The 22362-nt window shown below is 39.7% G+C and overlaps 1 protein-coding gene across 2 annotated transcripts; it reads right to left on the bottom strand.

The window, feature by feature from the left end:
* Window positions 1–522: 522 nt before the first annotated feature.
* On the bottom strand, window positions 523–21754 carry LOC115018254 (beta-galactosidase-1-like protein 2). Of its 2 annotated transcripts, XM_029447172.1 has the most exons (19): window positions 21289–21754; window positions 20615–20800; window positions 20349–20417; window positions 19853–19948; window positions 19116–19224; window positions 18154–18246; window positions 17879–17960; window positions 17108–17172; window positions 16689–16773; window positions 12649–12792; window positions 11616–11696; window positions 9869–9975; window positions 7865–8011; window positions 7325–7396; window positions 6748–6826; window positions 6513–6600; window positions 4777–4891; window positions 3577–3693; window positions 523–2495 (listed from the first exon to the last, which is right to left on the bottom strand). In XM_029447172.1, exons 1-19 carry the CDS (start codon window positions 21390–21392, stop codon window positions 2409–2411), a joined length of 1926 nt encoding a protein of 641 aa, XP_029303032.1. In that variant the 5' UTR covers window positions 21393–21754; the 3' UTR covers window positions 523–2408. The 2 variants fall into 2 exon arrangements, with proteins under 2 accessions (XP_029303032.1, XP_029303033.1); XM_029447173.1 differs by lacking the exons at window positions 11616–11696; window positions 12649–12792.
* Between the last annotated feature and the right edge of the window lie 608 nt (window positions 21755–22362).

Here is a 22362-nt window from a genome sequence, read left to right as displayed (position 1 = left end):
ATCCTTTGTCAATGTAGATACGAATTGTTTAATTTATATAAGCATTCATGGATAAATATGTATTTATAAGTTAATAGTATTATTACAGTTTACATTAGTAGGAAACATACAATCATGCTAACCTTACATTATTGGTGTAAAGGTTTGCAATTATGTGAAATGTCATTTAAATCTTCCCAGTATACATGATTATTAAACAGTATTTCATCGTGTCAAATCAGACCACATACCATTGCTTCTTTTATGCTTTAAACAGGGATATTAATTCATTGTATTTTCAGTTGGGTACATAGCAACATTTAGTATGTGATCATTTTCATGTAGTTAAAAACATTTTTAATTGAGTGACGCAAAAACAATCTCCACGTTTGTAGATAATTAGGCTCACTAACTTTTATGAACAGCTGGTGCAAACTGCTCCCAGAGGAAACCTGACGATCTCTCACTATTTAGAAATCCTGTCCTTATTGTGCAATGCCATTTGGTTGAAATATAATGCTACGGGTTCCGACGCAAGCTGCCTTTTTTTTTTTTTTTTTTTGCGCCCTCAAATCCATTGTTATAAATGTAGACATACGGAAGCCGCACGCTAAACAAGAGCGCCATGAGATAGTTTAACATTTGGACCGCAGCAACGTGTCATGTGACGAGGAACAGCCAATCACAGCCGACAGATATCTTTCCTTTGCACTCTCGGTGCAATTTAAAGTTAAGGACATATGCTGGTTAGGAAACTTCAGGCCCAACCTGCCTCTTCGACCTTGAAAGATCGTCCGACCGACGCACCTCGTGTTTTCCAGGCAATAAAAATAAATTAAAAAATCATGAGTGAGCTATTAATCTTGAAAGAAAAAGAATTGTGATGGTAGGCTGGTCAGCACGGTACACACAGAGAGAGGCGTTTCTTTAAAAAAAAACACACACTTCAAACACAGCTTGTGATCTTGACTTCTCTGCAGGAGTCCGCAGCATATCATAAGAGGGTAAATTTCAAACGCAACCAGTGTTACATCAAACAGGATGTCGGTGTGCAGGATAAATAAAACAGTTCATAAGCTTTCCTTGACCTTGGCTACCGACACAGAGGTCGAACCCGCCTTTATTCACAGTGCTTACACAGCCTGTAATTTACAAATTAAGTGTGTTAGAGGAAGAGATTTTTTACAACACTTCATTATAATAAACGACAGTCCTTTGGTCTCTAATAATGAAGTATAAGAATGAACGTTAATGACACAGATACTAAATTGAGCGGAAAGGATTCAACAGAATGGCATGAATAGTCATTAAATGAAAAACTAGGGTGTAAATGTAAACGGATTCAAAACAGCAAGGCTTTATTGAAAAAAAAAGTAATAAAATCAACAGTGATTTGGACAATTATGATAAGTTATTAACTTACAAAACATACAGTTAATATGCTCTCCATTGACAAAAACAGTCATTTTACCTGGTCATAAGACACTTCATTCAAAACTCGAAAGAAGCAAAACTCATCAAAACCGTCTCGGTTATTCAGTTTCCACTGTTCCAAGAATCACATAAAAATTCATCAAAAATAAACCCTTAAGTTAAATGTGAAAAGCTGCTCTGCTCTCTTCAAAGCCACCAGACTCCATTGACGGAAAAAGTAATTTTACCTCGCTGATCATTGTAAAACACATTTCATTCAAACATAACAGAAACAAACCAAACTAATCAAAAGACGTCTTGGTCTACAGTTCCAACAATCACCGACTGGTTTGGTTGAAATAACCCCTTAACTCGCCAAGTATGACGATATGCCGGCTCCTCAAGCCATTGTCCCTGCTGTCTCTCTCTGCCGCTGCCGGCCTCTGTGCTATTAATAGCTCGCTCATCGAATCCGTACCAACAGCAGTTTAAATGAGTTTGAATTGACCTTGTAGATTTAATATGAGTGACGACTCAGCAACTGGAACACCAATTTCTAGCCTCAAATTTCCTCAGAAACAGATTTTGACAGACTGCTAAGGTGACATAACTGGAAGTTATGACTAGTTTAGTTTAAGAGTTTCCAAATTGGGTACAGGAAATGCACCGTGAGCATTGGAGTGCTGAGGATATAAACATACATCCTCGAAGATCTTGAAAGGACACAGTCCTTTGAAGGATCCTCGACATTGGAAAAGTTTTTAAAAATTCACTTGTTTAAGGATTCTTCTTTGACATTGAGAAACACCCCTTGTGTGGATCACTGCGGTTTTGAAGTCTTCCGACAGGACGCAACAAGTCATGTTCACTGATGTGTCACTTTTGAGTGCTGCTGGACGTGGTGAGCCGTCAGTGCCCGAGTAGTCAAAGTTTGCAGCAAATCGCCTCAGTTTCTCAGCTACTCTCCCGTCATCCTCCTCCTCCGCTCATCCACACTCCCCTCTCACCTTCTGTCCTCACTGGACATCAACAGTCATGCCATAGTCCGGGCTGCTGGAGAACAGAATCTTACCATCTGTTTCCTGCTCTTCAAACACCATGACCTGTAATAAAGAAAAAAACCCAGCTTAGCCGATGTCATGAAAGGACAGGGAGAGTGGGTGGTTTAGCACCAGCGTCAATATATGCACAGAAAAGAAAAGTTGTGAAAGACGAGGAGAAACACAGAAGATACAGTAGATGGAGCTTCGGCCTTTTTCAAGAAAGTGCTCCAAAGTTCAACAACCTCAAAGCTAAAGGGGGATGAATATAAAAAGCTGTATACTGTAACTGTTGACCTGTGGAGGTGAGGAGCATGTGACTGAAGGATACACATGTCATGTGGATTTCTGTTTGAGAATACCAAAAACCATGTGACATGGACGATTATGGTGAATCAGACTGATGACCACTGAGGTAAGGACAATTTCATTACTCATGTTACTGGTGCCACCTGTAGGTAATGATTGCCATCCAATTTCGGGGGAATTTGCTCATTATTAAAAACATAAGAACTGAAATGATTTATTTAAATTGATTAGTTGTTAGTCACAAATTTAGACAAGCTTTTTTTTTTTTTTTTTGGGGGGGATAATTGGTTAATTATCAGACTGGAAATGCCGGACATTTGTTTGTTCAAGCCTCTCCAGTGAGAGGATTTAATGATTTGCTCCGTTGTTGTAAATGAAATATGTTTGGGGTCTGTGATGGGCATTCGCACTTTATTCTCTGACATTCTTTTATAGACAAAACAAGTGAAAGACTAATCAATGTGGCTAAATCTGGTTTTTTATTTCAAGGATGTCTGGAGGATTTTAGCAACAGTCTTCCAGGGGGATCCAAACATGTTGTGTCCCAACTTTGGCAAAGATGGGACGAGATGAGATAAGAGAGATACAAACCTGCTACAATTCTCATGTCAGAAGTTGTACGTGAAAACTTCAACGTGTCCACTACACATCACTATAATGCGATTATTAGTCTTTTTTAAATATCCTGTTACATAGCAAACATACGTGACTGAAGCCCTGTGCGTCAATCACAACATTGAGATCAGGTCATCAATGCTAAAATGTGCTAAAGTGACTTTGACAAAAAGGATTTTCTGCATGATAAGCACACAAAGATAAGACAGATGTACTGCACCTGGTTGTCCCCCCTGTGCAGCAAGGGGCCTGGGACATAGAGAGTTTGCTGAGGACCGATGGACCAGTAGCGACCCAGATTCTTGCCGTTGATAAACACCACACCTTTGCTCCAGCCCTGTGAACACAACCAGTGATGGTCACCTTGACAACAGGCAGGTTCAGCCAATTAAATGCTGATAGAGGGAAAAAAGAAACCATGTTGAGGACGACAAACAACACACGTCAAAGCCTTCATTTCTGGATGATTTGCATCCTTTGCTTAATACATCCCGAGTTGTTGTTCGCTGCAGCTCCTCGCTTCTCTACATGCAGCCGCGTGTCGTTGAGCTCCAGCAATGGAACACCAGTGTGAAAGTTACAAGCTAAAAATAACCGGAGGGATGCACGGTACAACAGGGGGATAAAGAGGCACTTATTCAATCAATAATTGCATTATGCAGAATTGCATAAAAATTGGATCATCAAAAGAAGCTCTTATTCTGTGAAGAGCCTTTTAAAAGATGCTCACTGTTCTCCACTAATGAAATAATGTTATTGTGTCATATGCAATGAATTAGAAGTGAGCCAGCACTCAATAACGCATCTCAGAGAGCTTTTCTCTGGGGACAAAAATATATATGCATGTTAATGTATTAAGATGTTTATTAAGTATGTTAAGAAAAGACTAAATTTAGTCAAAATGAATGACCAAACTGGAGTATATTACAATATTCCAGTCTTTGTGAAGGAAGTATAATAGCTAATATTGTAAGCTAACGGTATATAATAAAGATCAAACTAATTATATAAATAAATTTGCAATTTAAAATACTGTTTATGAACAAACTGTCAGTCCTGAGCTACAAACATTTTCTAGCCAAAGCTCAAGTAATAATAACTTACTAAAACAAAGTGCGGTATGAAAGTATAGATAGCTTGATTGCTGTTAACTATAGAGGAAGTAAAACCTGACAATCATATGTGATTTAATAAATATCTTAAATTGGTTTTCATAGTCAATTAGAGGTTGGTCAAAACAACCCAAACTCCAGCCAATAAACAGTCATTCTATCCAATAATAAAGCCCCATACTATCCTTAAGTACTATATTTTAGGTTCAGATTTAGTCAAAGATGTATAGAATAAACGTATCGTCTATTTCTGATTCTGTAGTTTGTGGTGCTGCTGTACTGGATTGCCTCCTGCCTATCATACTCACAGGGAGTTTGATGAAGGTGTCTTTAGGGAAACTGTTCACATAGAGTGTGGCCTGGAAAAACGCCGGGAAGGAGGGTCGCTGACGCACAGACATCCAGTGGCTTGAACTCTCAAGTCTGTAAAGAAGAGAATACATCGCACTTTTCATTTTGCTCAGTACAGATTACACTTTCCACATCACTGTACTGATTCTTTAATGTATCCGTTTTTCTCAAAAAACACAGCCTTGCTGAGGTGAAGAGATTGAAATTTCCAGAGATCGGTGTAACAAATATGAGTTGCATACAGAGGGTAATCAATATAAGACATTCTGAATATCAACAAAGATGTTGAGAAAGGTTGTGGAAGCTGTTTGACTTCATACTGGTGTTAATGACACTAATGTTGCATGTGATTGGCAATGTAGGGAGGCATTATCATCTAATATGAAAACTTCATGAGGGAAAAGCATTTGGTCCTTGGGGTGCACTGAGCCCAGACAAAATGACCTTATAATGATTGGCTGTTGTGAAGAAATTACCTGACCTAATGACTGCTATGGGATGAATGCCACATTAAAGTTCCTCACTATGTTAAACAGTGTGCAAGACATTTTGCATCCGAGACAGACTTTAGCATCAAATCTAAACCTGTCTATTTTACTTTGTCTCATTATTTAATGTCTACCCTATGTTCTGTGCTTGTTAGTTGGTGATGCATTGCAAGTGTGTGTGTGTGTGTGTGTGTGTGTGTGTGCTTAACGGTAAGCGAGTCATTTCCTTTTTTCCTACGTTTCTGTGTTGCTGTTAGCATACTTCAGCTGCTCTAGGTCAACTCAATTAATGTTGTTATATTCTTCATCACATCATCTATCTGTCACATATCTAAACCTACACTTGTACTTCTTAAGCACTTACAACTGTCTACTTATCCTTCTTCTCTTAGCGACTCTCGCTAAAATCCTCAGTTGTTTACACTTTTTTCGGCTCTGCTAACGTTAGCTGCTGTAGCTTGGTAGCTAACGTTAGCTGCTGTAGCTTGGTAGCTAACGTTAGCTGCTGTAGCTTGGCAGCTAACGTTAGCTGCTGTAGCTTGGCAGCTAACGTTAGCTGCTGTAGCTTGGCAGCTAACGTTAGCTGCTGTAGCTTGGCAGCTAACGTTAGCTAATGTAACTTGGCAGCTAACGTTAGCTAATGTAACTTGGCAGCTAACGTTAGCTAATGCAATGGCATCTCTCTTCCTTTTCTGTTGGTTAAATGATCTTGCCAGTTATTTGGTAAATATATTGCAATATTTAATAACTATCCTGTTATTCATGTTGGTGCGTTTCGTTGGTGCAGAAAGTTTGGCATATTGCAGTTACGATTTTGCTATTTTGCAGAACTGAAATTCAGCTTACAATGAATTGTATTTGTATGTCCCATCAGGAGCTTAAATGAGTTTTGATTCTGCTACTTTATATTATGAACACCTTGTGTAAAAGTAAATACCAGATGTATCTGTCCAAAAAGGTAAACGGTTCCCCCTCATGTTGAGCCGTGTAATCTACTTTCTGTACTTTTTATAATTCAAGATGTCAACATGAGATGCTAGGTTGGGAAGGCTAGTGTTTTGATTTTTGAATGTTGCCATCATGTTCCCACTGTAATTGTGTTAAAAAGGGAGATAATCAGGTGGATTGAATCTGGCGCAGGCAGGCGTAATGACAGAGAAACGAAAACATGGAGGGAAAGTGGGTATTAATTGAAAGACACACACCTGTTTACAAAGCCTGGCTTCATATCCAGACTGCGAATAATGAAGTCATGGAGGGGGAGTTTGTTCAACTCGATATCTCCAACAAGACCTGAAAGGAATCAAATCTGCTTTTAAAAAAATGTTTGTAGGGATCTTAATTAAATTCCTTTTAAGGCATCAAATGAAAAAGATCATTAGGCAAGACTTGTGCTGATTAGAACATCTACAAAGCCATCGCTTTATGGAGCAACTTTACCTTTGCGCTGTTCATCCAGAGTTTTCCCATAATTCACTCTTCCACAGTTCTCGACGAGTAAACTTAGAGTTCTTTTTCCCTTCAGTGGAAAAATACATAAAACATGAGAGTCAATACTGAAGTACAGCAGTATGCCTCAAAGGAAAAAATACAAATAAAAAAAATCAAAGAGTGCCAAAACTTCTTTCAGCTGGTCTGGCTTTAGTAATTGATGAAGTCCGATCTGAGTCTGCACTTTTCTCTGAGGTTGAAGTTGACTATTCAACTTTGTTGGGATAAACAGCTTGATGTTGGCTTAACACGGGGACCATGCTTAATAAAAAAACAATTATCAGCATCCCCTGAAGCTTTCACATGCGGTAAAATATTAACTACTTTATGCTTTTTGACAGTAGCTAACAACTACAGAAGGACACACACACACACACACACACACACACACACACACACACACACACACACACACACACACACACACACACACACACACACACACACACACACACACACACACACACACACACACACACACACACACACACACACACACACACACACACACACACACACACGGTACCTTCCCATCAGGGAGTGCAAGTTCTTGCGTTTTATAATCCAGAACACCAAGAAAATGTTTGTCCACAAAAACCTAGGAAGAAAAAACAAAGGAAACATTAATATATGCCACATCAGACTAACTGCGTTTCTAATGTGACATCACAACAAGGTACAGAGGAAATTAAAGGCTCAGCAGTGGCACGAGACTATAGTCCCTAGCTTATTGATGCTTTGCACAACACATTGTATCTGCGTGCGATTTGAATATACTTTTCTCCCCCATAAAATGAATGTAACACCTGTCGCCCAACATGAAGCATGAATGCATTTGTCTTAACATTACAATGAGTCTTTTGAGAACTCCAGGCTCCTGTGACTGTTTGATTATTAACACCGGAGCAACTGGTAACAGCCCTTAACTTGTTAATTGTACTCCACAAGTACACTGATCAAGGGTGTGATTTCTAACAGATTGAAGCTTTCTACACGCGAACGTTCTCACAAAGCAAAAAGTGTAAATGTGTGATTGCGGATGAATTATGCCGGCGTCTGTCTTCACCAGCGCTCTGTCTCTGATGTTGTTCTTTGAGTTGAGGGTTCCTTTGCTGCTGATGGTGGTCTCATACAACGTGTAGCCGTAAGACTGACCATTGTTGTTGTTGACAGGGAGGTTCTCCATGTTCACCGGCCTTTCCGACTTCAAAGGCTAAAAAAAAAACAAATATGGAAATGAAGAGACACCTTTAAAAACCACGTGTGGAAATGTGCTGTAGAAAATCAAATAGACTTTTTTTTAATGGTTACATGAAGTTTGCTGTATTTTAAGTGAACACACACAATCTCGAAAAGCACTCTCGATGCAGATGGGATCTCATGATTCCCGCCATCTCTATTTCCCACTTGCAAGATGGCTTCCCCCAAAGTGATGATTTATCAAACCTAATGAAGCTTTTCTGTCTGGCGTTCAGAGCAATTCTTTTATTCAGCATGCATTCTTTTGCATACCCTAAGGGAGGAGCATTATGCAAGACAATAAACACTCGCTGCTCTGATACGATTAACCACGTACCTCCAAACACACAGATACAATTTGAAACTCAGACGTCCCACTCAGTAGAAGCCTCTGAAGAAAAATGGCTTCTCTTTACTTTTTTTTTTAAAACGTGGCTGGTCAGGGGCAAAGTAATTCTCGTCTCATAGGGAAGGAAATTGTGAATAATTAATGTTGTAAGCTTGTGCCAGACGTGGTACATCTGGTTTGAATATAAATGCCTCTGAACAGCATGGTGTAAACTGGCTAAACTAGACTGGTGGACATGAAAGCGAACAGACATGACGACACCTTCCAAACAGGTTTTTAACCGATCTTTTTGGCAAGAGGAGCTTTTTCTGTTGCATTCAATCCACACAACAACCTGCTTAACAGTCATAAAGCTGCACACCGGTGGTTACTGCTGGTCCCTGAGCAGGACACTAGTGCAGTGAGGAGAGAATGTCAGGAGCTCCTCATCAGCAGTTGTTCATTAAGGGAGGTAGTGTGTGCTGGGGGGGGTGATGGCTGCAAACTATTTTCTCTCACTTTCATTACCACCTCTGTAACTTACTTAAGTTTTAGAGCTAGAAATCGCATTTTAAAACAATTCAATCAAGTAGACAAATAGACAAATAGAGCAGGGGTGTCAAACTCATTTTAGTTCAGGGGCCAAATGCAGCACAAGTTGATCTCAAGTGGGCCGGACCAGTAACATCACAGCATAATAACATATAAATAACGACAACTCCAAAATTCTCCCTTCGTTTTAGTGCAAAAAAATACATTCTGAAAATGTTCAAACTTAATCTTTTTACAAAACATTATGAACAACCTGATATTTCTTTAGAAAAAAAAAAAAAAAAGGTGCAATTTCAACAATATTATTAGTTTATAATTTACACAAGTGTGTTACAACTTACTGATCACAGTGTATCTACAAAGGCTTTTACTTTATGATCAAAACAACTCATTTTTACACTTTGCAAAGTCATCCGCATGTTTGACATCCCTGTATTAGAGGAACATATGCTACTATTTATCTTACGCATAAAGTAAATAAAGGACACTGTATGTTACTTTATGTATGTACACCTTGCTCATCCTAATAGAGATACGGAAGAGGTAATCACATGGATGGATACATCGCATTAGAAATGTTGCACAGAGTTGGCTACTGTAACTGTAACTACTGTAAACGCACCTGTCCTCTACGGCCTCTTTATTCAAATGGCAATGCATTTTGCAATTGGCAGTGCAAGAGGCAAAGTGGAAATTCTCCACTCAGTTTGAATTATGGTTTGATAAGAAATTCAAATGAAAGCTCAATCAATTGCATTCCAGAGCACAAGCACATAATTAACAGCAAATTCTCTTTGAGTTTGTTTGTATTGGCTTTTTGTGCATTACTTATGCATTGAATATTGCATGTATTACTGTTGTCTGTCAACAACCTTTGAACAATGCCACAAGGGTGATGTTTATTATTGCTGTGCCTCCACTGTTGGCACTCTCTGTGCGTCTGTAGCTTACCTTGTCAGTGAAAGGCAGACTGACCCACAGAGACAGGTGCTGCTGGATGACAACAGGCTGGTACGCTCTCCTCTCCTGATGAGAAGGCAGTTCAGGGAGAGGCTGGGCTGCGGGGGGAAAAAATAAAAGGAGGAAAACATGAAGGTAGGATGGAGTTTGTCTTTATGTTTATGAATTTTATTTGCATGTCCTTTACCCTTTGTTTACCCGAGGAATGCAAACAAGTCCAAATTAAGAAAACTTTGAAATGATTATTAAACGTGATTATTGCACACATTCAGTCAGAGAAGCAAGTTAAAGATGGAGGATTCTGACCTTTAAAGAAATCTCTTCAAACTTGCCGAGGTAAAAAAAAAAACCTTTGCACCTACACGAGCCAAACATTTGCTCTCCGCAGCAGCATTCATGTTGCAAAACAGTCTCTTTACAACAGTTACCAGCAGTTGCACATGCCCTCTCACTCCCTTGTAAAAAAGGTGTTAAAACATGCAGAGACACCAGCAGTCCCTCTGGAAAACGGTCGACAGCATTTCCTTATCACCAAGTGGTAACAGCTGGATCACTTAAGGAACGCTTTGAGGATAACGTCCAACACCTTTCTCCTACATGGCTCTCTACAACGCGTACAAGCCAGTTCCTTTGTTAGTGTGTATACTGTGTCAAATCTAAGAGGGGAAGAGTGAGCGTTGAAAGGAATTTACTTTGAAACTATGTTACAGGTTTGGAATGTTTCCCATTAAAGAGCCCATATTATTCATACAAACGCGTACAGAAGAGAGAAAAAGTGTTGTTAGATTTGAAATTTGCTCGTATTTGACATTTGACTTTCTTCCCAGATGATCGTCAACAGATAATTACAAGAAAGAATACTTCAAATCATGAACTGGTGCCATCAATAGTGCAAGTGCAAAAGATTATATACTGTATTTTTGCAATTTTTGACAGCTTTGTAATAATAAGACAAACCCCCAAAGCATATATGTCACACGTCTATCTTCAGAGCTACGTTGTTGTCAAAGGTCAGCGTTAAGACTTTGAAAAGAGTCCATGCGAGGTTATGCAAAAGCTAAAAACCACAGGGCAATGAGTTACTGACACAATGTGCACGGTTTGTCAATCAAACAAAAACAAGACCTCAAAAAAATGATCTAAATTAAATAATTGGGTCATGTGTTTGTAGTTGCTGAGAAGAAGCGAAAGCCTTCTCAGACTCGCTCTCGTATCCAGGCCACTGCTCGCTGTGAAGCAGAGTACAAAGCGTCAGGATGCATCGCGCGCAGGCAGCCTTTCAGACCGGCCTCAATCACGACGACTCTGAGCAAAGTGTTACTTTGTTGTGCTGGATTCAATCACAGGTTGACAAAAAAACTACATCTTCAGTCCTGCCACAAACCCCCTTGTTTTACAAAAACACAAAACCGCACAAGCAACAAAATAAAAGGCCTGGTATGTAATTTTCACAATAGGCAGTAATTGAGGGTCTTTGACTCGGGCAGAAATCTCTCACATGATGCACAAACACACACACACACACACACACACACACACACATATACACACACACACACACACATACACACACACACACACACCTCCATATCTAATCCGTGCTTGTAATCATATGCAAAGTTATCCTCAAACAGAGAGCAGGTTCTACAAGGAGAATTACTTTAAGTGGGGGAGATGAAAGGGAAGGGAGAGACAGAAGATGTGGGGCCCCGTCTCAACAACAACACACGACACTCACCGTGGTAGTGGCTGAATAAATTCCTCAGAAGATGGTACTTGGTGGTGTAATCCCCCGCCTCGGATAATGGAGCGTCGTAATCTGAAAGATAATGCGCTATCAGAACAGCAGGCTCAGGAGCCGCGCGCGGAGATGGCAGGGACGCCTCTTACCGTAGCAGATGCTTTAACTGTGCTGCCCTATCAAACATCTTGAGACGGCAGCGGGCCGAGACACATTTTAAGTTATCTCGACAGAAAATGGAGCCTCTTTGAGGCGGTAAAAAAAAAAAAGGCATTCAGAGTAAACACAGGTTTGACGCCGGCTGAAGGTCAGAGGTGGTCTTCCCTACTGGGGAGCCGTTTTCAGAGTTCTCCTCTTTTCTCAAGAACGAGGTCATTACAATGTTAAGTGCCCTAGAGGAGGATATAAAAACCCATTGTAGCATCTTTAAATTTACATTTCCCCTGCATTTTATTAAGTGATAAATTCATTAATGTGAAGCGCGTATTTAAATTTCAAAGCAGCCGAAGGTCAGAGACTACAGGAGTAGGGAGACAACTACAGGATCACGTTTTTAATCTACCTCTCCTATTCACATGTGCTTCAAGCAGATATTCTCAGACCGCATATCAAGAAGGTTATCGTTTGATCATTATGTGCACTCCTGAGTCAATATTGTTTTACAAGCTTGATCGATTGTTTCAGCCTACTTTGGCATTGAATCCCTGGGCTTTCAAAAATTCAGATAAAATCAGCAGTGTATGTGTAAGTAATCATTTTTATGGGTCTAGTTTAGGGATATCACGATCAATTATCAAGGACAAACGCATTAACGATAATTACATCGTCGCCATATGTATAGATATTGCTATCATTTGAACTTCTCTTACATTTGCCTCTTGTTTTATTATTTTAACAGCCAGATTGTGTCTATTAAAGTGCAGTAGTGTGTTCAACCCTGACCGATCAGCCGTATCGTATATTTGCTCTCCTAACTCAAAAAGGGAACGTTGCTTATTCAACATGCCGGTCACAAACAGAGTCCACGTACCGTAGCTTGTCACCATAGCTTTCGGTGCCGGCATCCCAACCGCAAGCGCTCCACTCATGAAGCCAAAATTTGTCCCTCCGTGGAACATGTAGAGGTTGATGGACATGTTCAGTTTAAGGATCTCTGTCACCACAGGTATCATGTCTGTGGAAAAGAAATAATATATATATAAATCTAAATTTAGCTTAATTACTGTAAGAAAAAAAAATTCCATTTGACTTCAGCTTCAACAAGCCACGGTTTCAATAATCCTATTGCCCTCAATTCCACTTCAATTGAAACATGGACAGACCTCAGCCACACATCCTATTACACATAACTAGAATTCATTACGGGGCAATGCTCACTGCTCACACCCATAACAAATGTGCCTTCCTCCCTGCTCAAATTAACTACCTATATTTTGCAGCGAACACAGCAGAGCCAGTAATTAAGTATTCAAATTGGACCGACTTTAATGATTGGAATCAAGGGCATGAGCGTTAGTGAATAACAATTGAGCAGGGTGAGTGATAGAGCCGGACTCAGTCGGTTTCACGGAGGTGGCTCTAGCTGGGACCAAGTGCTGCGTGTGATGCAGTCTGCAGAGCACTGAACTGTCAAGGACATGAATCCCCTCTGAATATCCCAGAGTTCATTTCATAGCTGTGACTCTTTCTGCACGGCGAGGGTCTTTTCTCACCGAGGAGAAAATGCATAAGGAAGCCTTTCATTTTCAGAACATCTTTTGTTCAGATTTGGGATGGCTGCTGGGAAACGATAGAGTGAAAAGGAAGCTCAAGGCTCTGCACCGTGTGTTTGAAATAAGATTCGAAGAGCATTCAAGGTGGTGATAGCACAACGTGTCATCCATTAATCTTTACAATTCTTAAACAGGTGCCATCATGTATGACACGACTGTATATCATACTAAAAATATCCTTGCCGCAGCATCTGGACCATCTGGAGTATGTGACTGTAGAGTGAATAATGTATGTGTAAGTTACTTTTACATTAGTACTAAAGGAATATACAGCCCATAACAGCCAGGACAATGAGATCCAACCGAAACACTTTATGTGTTTGTGACATGTAGCTAAAAAAAAAAACTAGTGGATTAATTGATTATTCAGTAACAGGGATTTTATTTTGAAAATCCATTCACTGTTTATTATCAGTCAAGTACAAATGCTAAATGTGCTGGTTGCAGCTTCTCAAATAAAAGGTTTGCTATTTCATATAATTCCAAATTAAATATGTTTGTTTTATGGACTGTTGGTCGAAACAATACAAGCAACTTTGACTATTGTGAAGGACGTTTTCACAATTTTCTTTATATTTTAGAGCTTAAAATCGATGAATCAATAAAGCATCAGGAGTTTAATTGACAATACAAATAACTGGCCCTACTCAAATGTTCACACAAAGTAAGCTAAACTACATCCTTCTGATATATTTAAACATAAATAAATATATATATAGTTCCATTAGTAGCACTCTGGAGCAATGTTTTAGAGTTATTTAAGATTCAGTTAGCACATGCACGTGGGCAATGGTGGAAAGTTATTAAGTACAGTCTACTCCAGAACTATACTTAAGTACAATTTTGAGTACTTGCACTTTACGAGTATTTCCATTTTATGATACTTTATACTTCCACTCCATTACATATCAGAGGAAAATATACTTTACTACATCATTCAAAATCATGTGAAATGGTAGCACATCCCAAGGAGGATAAAATACTATCATATTCTTTTATTCTAGTGCAACTAGTCTTAACGACACGATACTTCTTGTTTCAAGAGAATCCGTTCTTTAGACCGGTTCTACAAAAGCACTTCATACATTTTATTTTTACTGTTTTTATAGGATCGGTTCTTTTGCACTGTTAGAGACTGAACCTCCCAACAATACATGAAGTAGTTCAAATGTGCTCCACCTCAACCAGTGTCGACAGTAAAACAATACTAACGTGGTGGTGATGGACTAGTGGTACAACTTCCAAATGCAAGGTTGCGAGCAGAAGGTTGTGAGTTCAATACCAGGGCTGCCACCTTTGTACCCCTGAGCAAGGCACTTAACCCTGAGTTGCCCCAGGGGGACTGTCCCTGTGAGTCTCTCTGGATAAGAGCGTCTGCTAGATGACCTGTAATGTAATGTAATCCATTCATGCATCAGTAACATTAATGAAATCAGTCAGGGGCTTGGACTGTGAGCCGTAGGGTTGCTGGTTCAAGTCACCGACCAGACCTAAAAAATGGAGTGTGACTGCTACTTGGAGAGGTCCCAGTTCACCTCCTGCCCTGCCGTGGTGAGCAAGGCACCGGACATCCCCCTCACTCCCATTGCTCCCCGGGCAGCTGTACATTAGCTGCCCACTGCTCCCAGTACTAGGCTCCCAGTACTAGGATGTACTGTGCTCTCTGCATGTGTGACCATTAAAAAGAGGGTTTAGGGTTTTTTAATATATAACAATATAAAATCGTACTTTTACTTTTAAAACTTTTAAGTTTTGCTGAAAATACTTACTAAAAATGTTACTTATATAAAAATGACACAAGTAAGGATCTGAATCCTTCTTCCACTGCGACACGTGGGAGTCATGATGCACAGTCCTGCCAATGGTTTTACACTATTCCACTAAAAATCGACAGTTGGTGCCATAAGGAGCCAAGAAATGTAGCAACAGACCAACAAAAAAAAAAGCAGACTGAAAAGTAATCTTGGATATAAACATGAATATTTAAATTTCTGCTACGCAAATGTTTTATAAGGAAGAAACTTCTTATTAAAGGTCACAATGATACACACGATGCATTTACAGTGGATGTAGGCTAAACATAACTTTGTCCTAAGTCTCCCATATTTTGTCTTGCCAGATGTTCAGGTGCAGACAGTTAAATATTGCAGCTCATAAACCGTCTGTGACTTGCAGGGCATAAAATTAATAGGAGAGGTCACAATAACATGTTCCCATCCACTGAAACCTTATTTAATGCAAGCCAAGGGCAAGACAATCCTCGTGTGTACCTGCGTGTGCGTGTCTGTGTGTGTGTCGCTACAGCACATGTGGACACAGAGGAAGTGTGGAAGATGAATGTGGCTCCTACATAAGTGTAGCACCTCCACCTGGGTTCAGTACAGTCAGGGAGAACCGGTGGAGCACATCTTTTGAACGGTCCTGTACAAACATATTGTGAGAGAAACTTAAAGTATTCAGACCTGGAGTTCATTCACTTTGTTCCAATTTAGGGATTCATTTGATACAATTGATATGATTGAATTGATTTTTCTTTCTTAATTATAGAGCACCAGCAGCGTGGATTGCTTATTGTTTCCATTGCGGGTATGTGGTTAATATATAAAACAACAATGTATAACTAAATATCCAGCGAGATCTGTGAACTGCACACCACCACACACCCACATGGCTGTTGTGGGTTCATCGGGTGCATTTTATTAGACCATCTTTATAAACCTGGGCACGTTTCTTATCCTAAGCTTCTTCTTTTCTTTTTTTTTTTTATGCGCAAACCAATTGTCTCGGTTGGAAAGGCCAATTGCGAGTTTGAGTGGAGACCACCTTCCCGAGGTGATCTCGGCCCTCTTGGTTTTGCCCCGCATGAAAGTGCGATTTCTTTGTTCACACATTCCAAAAAACAACTGGTTCAAATGAGAAAAGTTTGATTACACCCTTACAACCCAGTCTGGAACATTTATCTCGCACAGCCTCTGAAAGCAGTGAGCGTGTCCACACCCCGTCTCTCCTCTGGCACAGAGACAGATTTGTCTTAAACCTTTCTTACCCCGAGGTACTGAGAGTCCGTCTTACCCTCAAGGCAGTCTGTTTTACTTCCACAGGTTCTGTATTGGCTCACGACACAAAACCTGTCTCATCCCCGTCTCAAATTAGCCGGTTGTATCGACCGTCTGCGAAGAAAGAAACTGTTTCGCCCTCAAAGAAGCCCTCCTGTCTCACTCTCACATGAACACCTTGGAAGGGATCCTTATAGTTTTCACTATAGAAAAGCCGTCTACCCATCCTGAGTGTGTCTTACCTTCAGCTGTGTACACATGATGAAGGTCTCCCCAAAGATCGAACCAGCCGGACCAGTACTCCATCACCATCTTAGGCTTGTGAGGCTAGTGGAAGAAGGGGAAAAAAAAAGAGTCAATTTAACAAAAGATACGTCCGAATGACCTTTCACTAACTACCTCACTGCACTTGTGCAAAGCTTGAATGAATTGTCTTAAAGATTAAAAGCTCTTCTTTCAGGTCTCTAACTTTTTCTTTTAAAAAGGTGATTGAGTGACCCCAGGGTTAGGGTTAGGGTTAGGGTTAGGTCACACTGGGGTTGACCTGGACTGTGAAAAGAGCAAGGATGATTGATGCGTTTGAGGTTTGATTAGATCAGAAAACTAGTAATGACTCCAAAAGCATGAATTAAATAACATCGAACACACAAATAAGACTCACTTGTATTACATCCAGATACTTGATGTCATTTGGGTTTAGTTTCTGGAAATTGATGGTTTCTAGGGCTTCAGACGCACACACACAAAAAAGGTAGAACAACGTTGTTAACACATAAACTCACAACCAAAGATCAGGCTTTTGAAAGACATTTATGGAATTATTGTTTTAAATGTGTACTTTAACCCTCACGTGCTTCTTTTCTTGGAAGGTTAGCGGTTCTGCATAACACCTCAAAACCTCCATACAGAGCAAAATACTCCTCAAATGTAAGCATCTGCATTAGGAATCAAATGACAATGGTGCACTTATAACATGCAAATCAATAAATACTCAGGAGGATTTATTATAACAGTACTCTGGAGGATCCTGTCCTGTAATTATGATGTTGATGAAGTACGGTGTGCTCTGATAATAAAAACAGAAACACTCTTCATCTCAGTGAACAACAACCATATTATGACAATGTTAAAAAAGTGTCAAAGAATACACTTTTATATTGCAGCATCACGATGTTTGTGCCAGTGTTCTTGCGAAAAAGAGCAACGTTGTGCTTCAACACAGAATCCTTTGTGTGCGGCTCTGAACTGCAGCTGCCTGACACCATGAGACGCTTTGGCTCAGACCTCTTGTCGTGAAAACACAACCCACCAGCCACCATGCTGTATGTGCGTGTGTGTGTGTGTGTGTGTGTGTGTGTGTGTGTGTGTGTGTGTGTGTGTGTGTGTGTGTGCAAGCACAGATTTGTTTGTCTGTCAACCCATCTGACAATACCTCCTTTCACTCCTCCACGCTTTAGTCCTTCCTTGTTGTCTGAGGTCAGCAGCAGCTCTGAGATGCCTCTCGACAATACCGCCTGGGAAAATAAAGGGAGATTATTATAAACAAAAAAAACAGTCAAGGTTCTTTCTGAAAAATATAATGATTTCTTTTTCAATCGAGTGAAAATGAGAGCGAGTAAAGAACAGCAGGGCAAACAAAGGAAATAAGTGCACTCTCACATATGAGCTACCAATCATTCAAATAACAAGCAATTGTGGTTTTCTTACCTCCTTGATGAAAGGCATGTACTCTTCATCTTTAGCATAGGAGCCATATTCATTCTCCACTTGAACTGCGATAATTGGGCCTCCCTTGGAGTACTGTGCATATTTTAGGCAGAGAATAAGACACATATCAGGGCCTGGCATCAGTCCTGAATACCCTCAATACAGCTGAATTTTAAAAACACCAAAATGGAAAATCAAAGCTTCTTCAATGATGCATGGAGCTGATGAAAAGAAAATATGTCTGGGAGGACACAAGTATTGAGCATGTATTGTAACAGTGGTCAACAGCAGCTAGGTGTTGACGCTTCTTAGGATAATTGCATGCAGGGATAAAATATGATCGTGATTTAAAGTATTCTATCATGAAAATAAAACAATCTATTGGGGATTGGATACTTTTTTAATTAATTGATTGCATGTAGCCATGAAAACTCAAAAACAGTCATTGAAAATGATAGTCAATTTAGAGCAGGGGTGTCAAACTCATTTCAGTTCAGGGGCCACATGCAGCACAATCTGATCTCAAGTGGGCCGGACCAGTAACATCACAGCATAATAACCTGTAAATATCCACAACTCCAGATGTTTCCCTTCGTTTTAGTGCAAAGTACATTCTGAAAATGTTCAAACTTAATCTTTTTACTAAACATTATGAACAACCTAAAATGTCTTAAGAAAATAAAAAGGTGTAATTTCAACAATAGTATCAGTTTATCACTTTCACATGTGTGTTACACCTTACTGATCACAGTGTATCTACAAAGGCTTTTACTTTATGTCATTTTTACACTTTGCAAAGTCATCCCGCGGGCCAGATTGGACCCTGTGGCGGGCCGGTTTTGGCCCGCGGGCCGCATGTTGGACACCCCTGATTTAAAGCATATATGTATTTTAGCCATGTTTTTACCAAATATTTGGCCTCATGTTCTTTAAAAAAAATGTTGTGCTAAAATAGAAAGTACCTGAAGTGGAACAACTTTTTCAATGAGATGATTGAAGAAGGAGTCGACGGCGTCGGTGAATCCCGGGTAGGTTGTTCTCAGTTTCATGTTTTTATCTCGTAGCAGCCAACTGAACAGAAAATCACAACTGAGAAACACCCTGTTACCTCAACATCACATTCCCTGAAGGCAAAAACTACTCCAAGAATATCTTCCAGGCGTTTCCCCCCCCCCTCCATCATTCACCCCATTATCTGTTCAAATCGCCGTTGATTACAGAACTAAATTAATTCATCATTTTCAAGGAGCTATGCCTGTCAGATACAATCATTGTTCTCCCTAATAACTCACTAAAAGTCTGGAAAATCATCGGTGACTTTCATCTGAGTAACATTCGAGGTTACTCAGGTGCATGAAGGCTTGTCTTACACTGTATGTAAAGCCCTTTCATCTCCCCAAGACACATTCTTTGTTGTACAATATGTAATGAAACGTCTGGTGAAACTGGCCAAATAGATGAAAGAGACACTTGTAATAATTCACATGACTTAATTATTTCCACGAGTTTAATGGATTTAGCCTGCAGCAAAGATACCGCTAACAAACAGATTACCTGACTGAACAAATCATTTCCAAGCCGATTTAAGGAATCCATCAACACCCCACTTGTTATTCTAAACTAATGCTTTACAATGTTTAGCTGGAAGGTATGTACAAAAGAAATCTGCGAAAAGGTAATACTTAATTGGGATTGTTACCTGGGTAGTCCCCCTAAATCCCACTCAGCACAGATGTACGGCCCTGGACGCAGAATCACCCAGAGACCCAAGCTGGCTGCAAGACGGAGGTAAGCTCTGAGAGAAGGAAACAGAAAGGTGCTGTCGATGACGTCCATTTGTTATCAGTACAGTCCATTAAAATGTTCAAATATAAAAGTTGGGACAGATACTTATTCTCAATTAAAGTTGATGTTATGTGTAAATGATAAGTCATTCGTTTGAACATATTACATTATCAGATGACGCCTGCTTCTCGACAGCAGGCAGCATTGATGGATCAATGCCATCTCATCAATAAATTGAGAAGCATTAAGAGCACGGTTAATTATTCAAAAAGCATTTCTTAAGGGTAAGCGTACACCCTCTTAACAGTATCAAATTATTCAAGACGGTTGGAAGCTAAGCCGTTGTGTGATGCAACAGTGCCCTCTACAGGAGTTCCTCCGCTCGCCACAGACTCATCATGGTTCCTTACACTAAATCCAGCTGATCCTCAAAGTGGAACACCCCTCGCTCCGGCTCATGTAGGTTCCACGGCACATACCTAAAACATGAATTTCAGTGGTTTATAAGACTGCATTTGATTCTCTTATGACTGATGAATTGTGTCTGCTCGACTTTGCTTTACTCAGATGTGACTTCATGTGTGTATAATCTTCTCCAGCTAAACAACGATCTGACATGGTTCATTCTGTGATGCACAGTGTATTCAACCAGCCGTGAGGTGCAGTGGGAGCCTACGTTGTCAGTGTATTGAGGCCACAGGCCTTCATCTTCAGCAGCCGGTCCTCCCAGTAGGCTCTGGGGACACGGAAGTAATGGATGGAGCCCCCCAGGATGCGGAAGGGTTTTCTCTCCAGAGTGAACTGAGACGAGTTGGCCCTCAGACCCTCCACACGGCTCATTCTTCCCACGTCGACTCGATTCCTAGGGGGCAAACTACAGTTTACAAATGAAGAACAACTTGTTGAACTGTATGGACGGCCACAAAGACATTTGAGACATACAGTTGCACTGAAAAGCTTATCACTTTATCATATTAGAGAGCTCTCTTCTATCTACATGATTCTGCATAATGATCACAATAACATGATGTCATTGTGATCATTAGAAACGATTTGCATTGATTGACATGGTCATTTGACCTCAACACAGGACAAACTGACAGACAACTTGTTATGCAGTCAGGTTCAATGTCCACAGGCGAGCAGGTAACTTGGCACAGAACACAGGCAGTAATATAACCAAGCAAAGGGCATTAGCAATGGAGAAGCATGAACCACAACATTTGCATTTGAAGTTTCAGTCTGCACGGTATTAATCTTTATGGATGACTCTCATGTTAAGAAGAGTTGACAACTGCTTAGATATGATTTCCTTCAGGCTTATATTAGATGTTTAAGTGTTTGCCTTACCTCGTAAACTGATAAGCAAGTATCGATCCGACAATAAAACACAGCAGGAGACAATATCTTTGCTTTAGGGACAAACGAAGCCTAAGCATTGATAAGATTTCCATTGACAATATAAGTTGCGCCTGAACGTCGCTTCTGTTCGTGCGAATTAAAGTGCATATCTCTTGCCGTCCAATGTGGTCGTCCGACGAGAGTCCATTGCGATTAACGTTTTATCACATTGGCAAATGTGACATGATACCAATGAAGTTGAGCTACCCCATACTTAGCGCTAGGTTATTTGTAACCTTAGACTACTTCCGGGATTAATAACTCACAAAACAAAACTTAGTTTCCCATTGTGGTCGCTAGTGCAACCCATGGATGATATAAATAGATATAAAGAGAAGGTGTAACCAGTATTTGATATAAGAGAGGAAGCTGGAGTCGTCCAAAAGTACACAAACAGCCGATTGTACTGCTGTCCGTAAAGGGACCGTCGCACATTTACGCTGATGAAGAAACGCAGAAGAAAGAAATATATAATATAAAGTATATATATATATATATATATATATATATATATATATATATATATATATATATATATATATATATATATATATATATATATATACAGTAGGCTACAGTATATATAGTTTGCTTCAAACAAACTACCAAACATGTTTTCCTTAAATCCTTCCTATGCATGTTAGACTATGATCTGTTTTACCTGTCCAAGTTGAAACGAAATATTGTTATGACATCCATTTTTAATATCATTATTCTCTCCACCTCCATTTTATTTGCTTTTATTTATTTTTGTAATTGGGTAAATACAAAGAATACAATTCACCCCACAGTTTGCTTTAGCCATCAGCCATCATCAAAAGCATGACCATAGATCTACTCAGCTTTTTACAGTATTTGCAAATATATATATATATATATATATATATATATATATATATATATATATATATATATATATATATATATATATATATATATATATATATTACACAATGACATTACTGAATTTTACAACATTTACAATTTGCAGAGGCAAAATAATAAACCTTTGGTCTTGTTGGT

Source organism: Cottoperca gobio, chromosome 13 (genome assembly GCF_900634415.1).
Source record: "Cottoperca gobio chromosome 13, fCotGob3.1, whole genome shotgun sequence".
Classification (NCBI taxonomy): domain Eukaryota; kingdom Metazoa; phylum Chordata; class Actinopteri; order Perciformes; family Bovichtidae; genus Cottoperca; species Cottoperca gobio.
This window is presented reverse-complemented; position numbering and strand designations above follow the sequence as displayed.

Excerpts from the sequence above, each read along its gene's own strand:
- LOC115018254 (XM_029447172.1), bottom strand. The coding sequence starts at position 21,392 with ATGGAAATCTTATCAATGCTTAGGCTTCGTTTGTCCCTAAAGCAAAGA. Across the intron at positions 19,949-20,348 it reads GAGGATCAGCTGGATTTAGT|AGCTTACCTCCGTCTTGCAG; the intron begins GTAAGGAACCAT and ends TCCTTCTCTCAG. Across the intron at positions 11,697-12,648 it reads AGCTATGGTGACAAGCTACG|ATTACGACGCTCCATTATCC; the intron begins GTACGTGGACTC and ends ATTATCTTTCAG.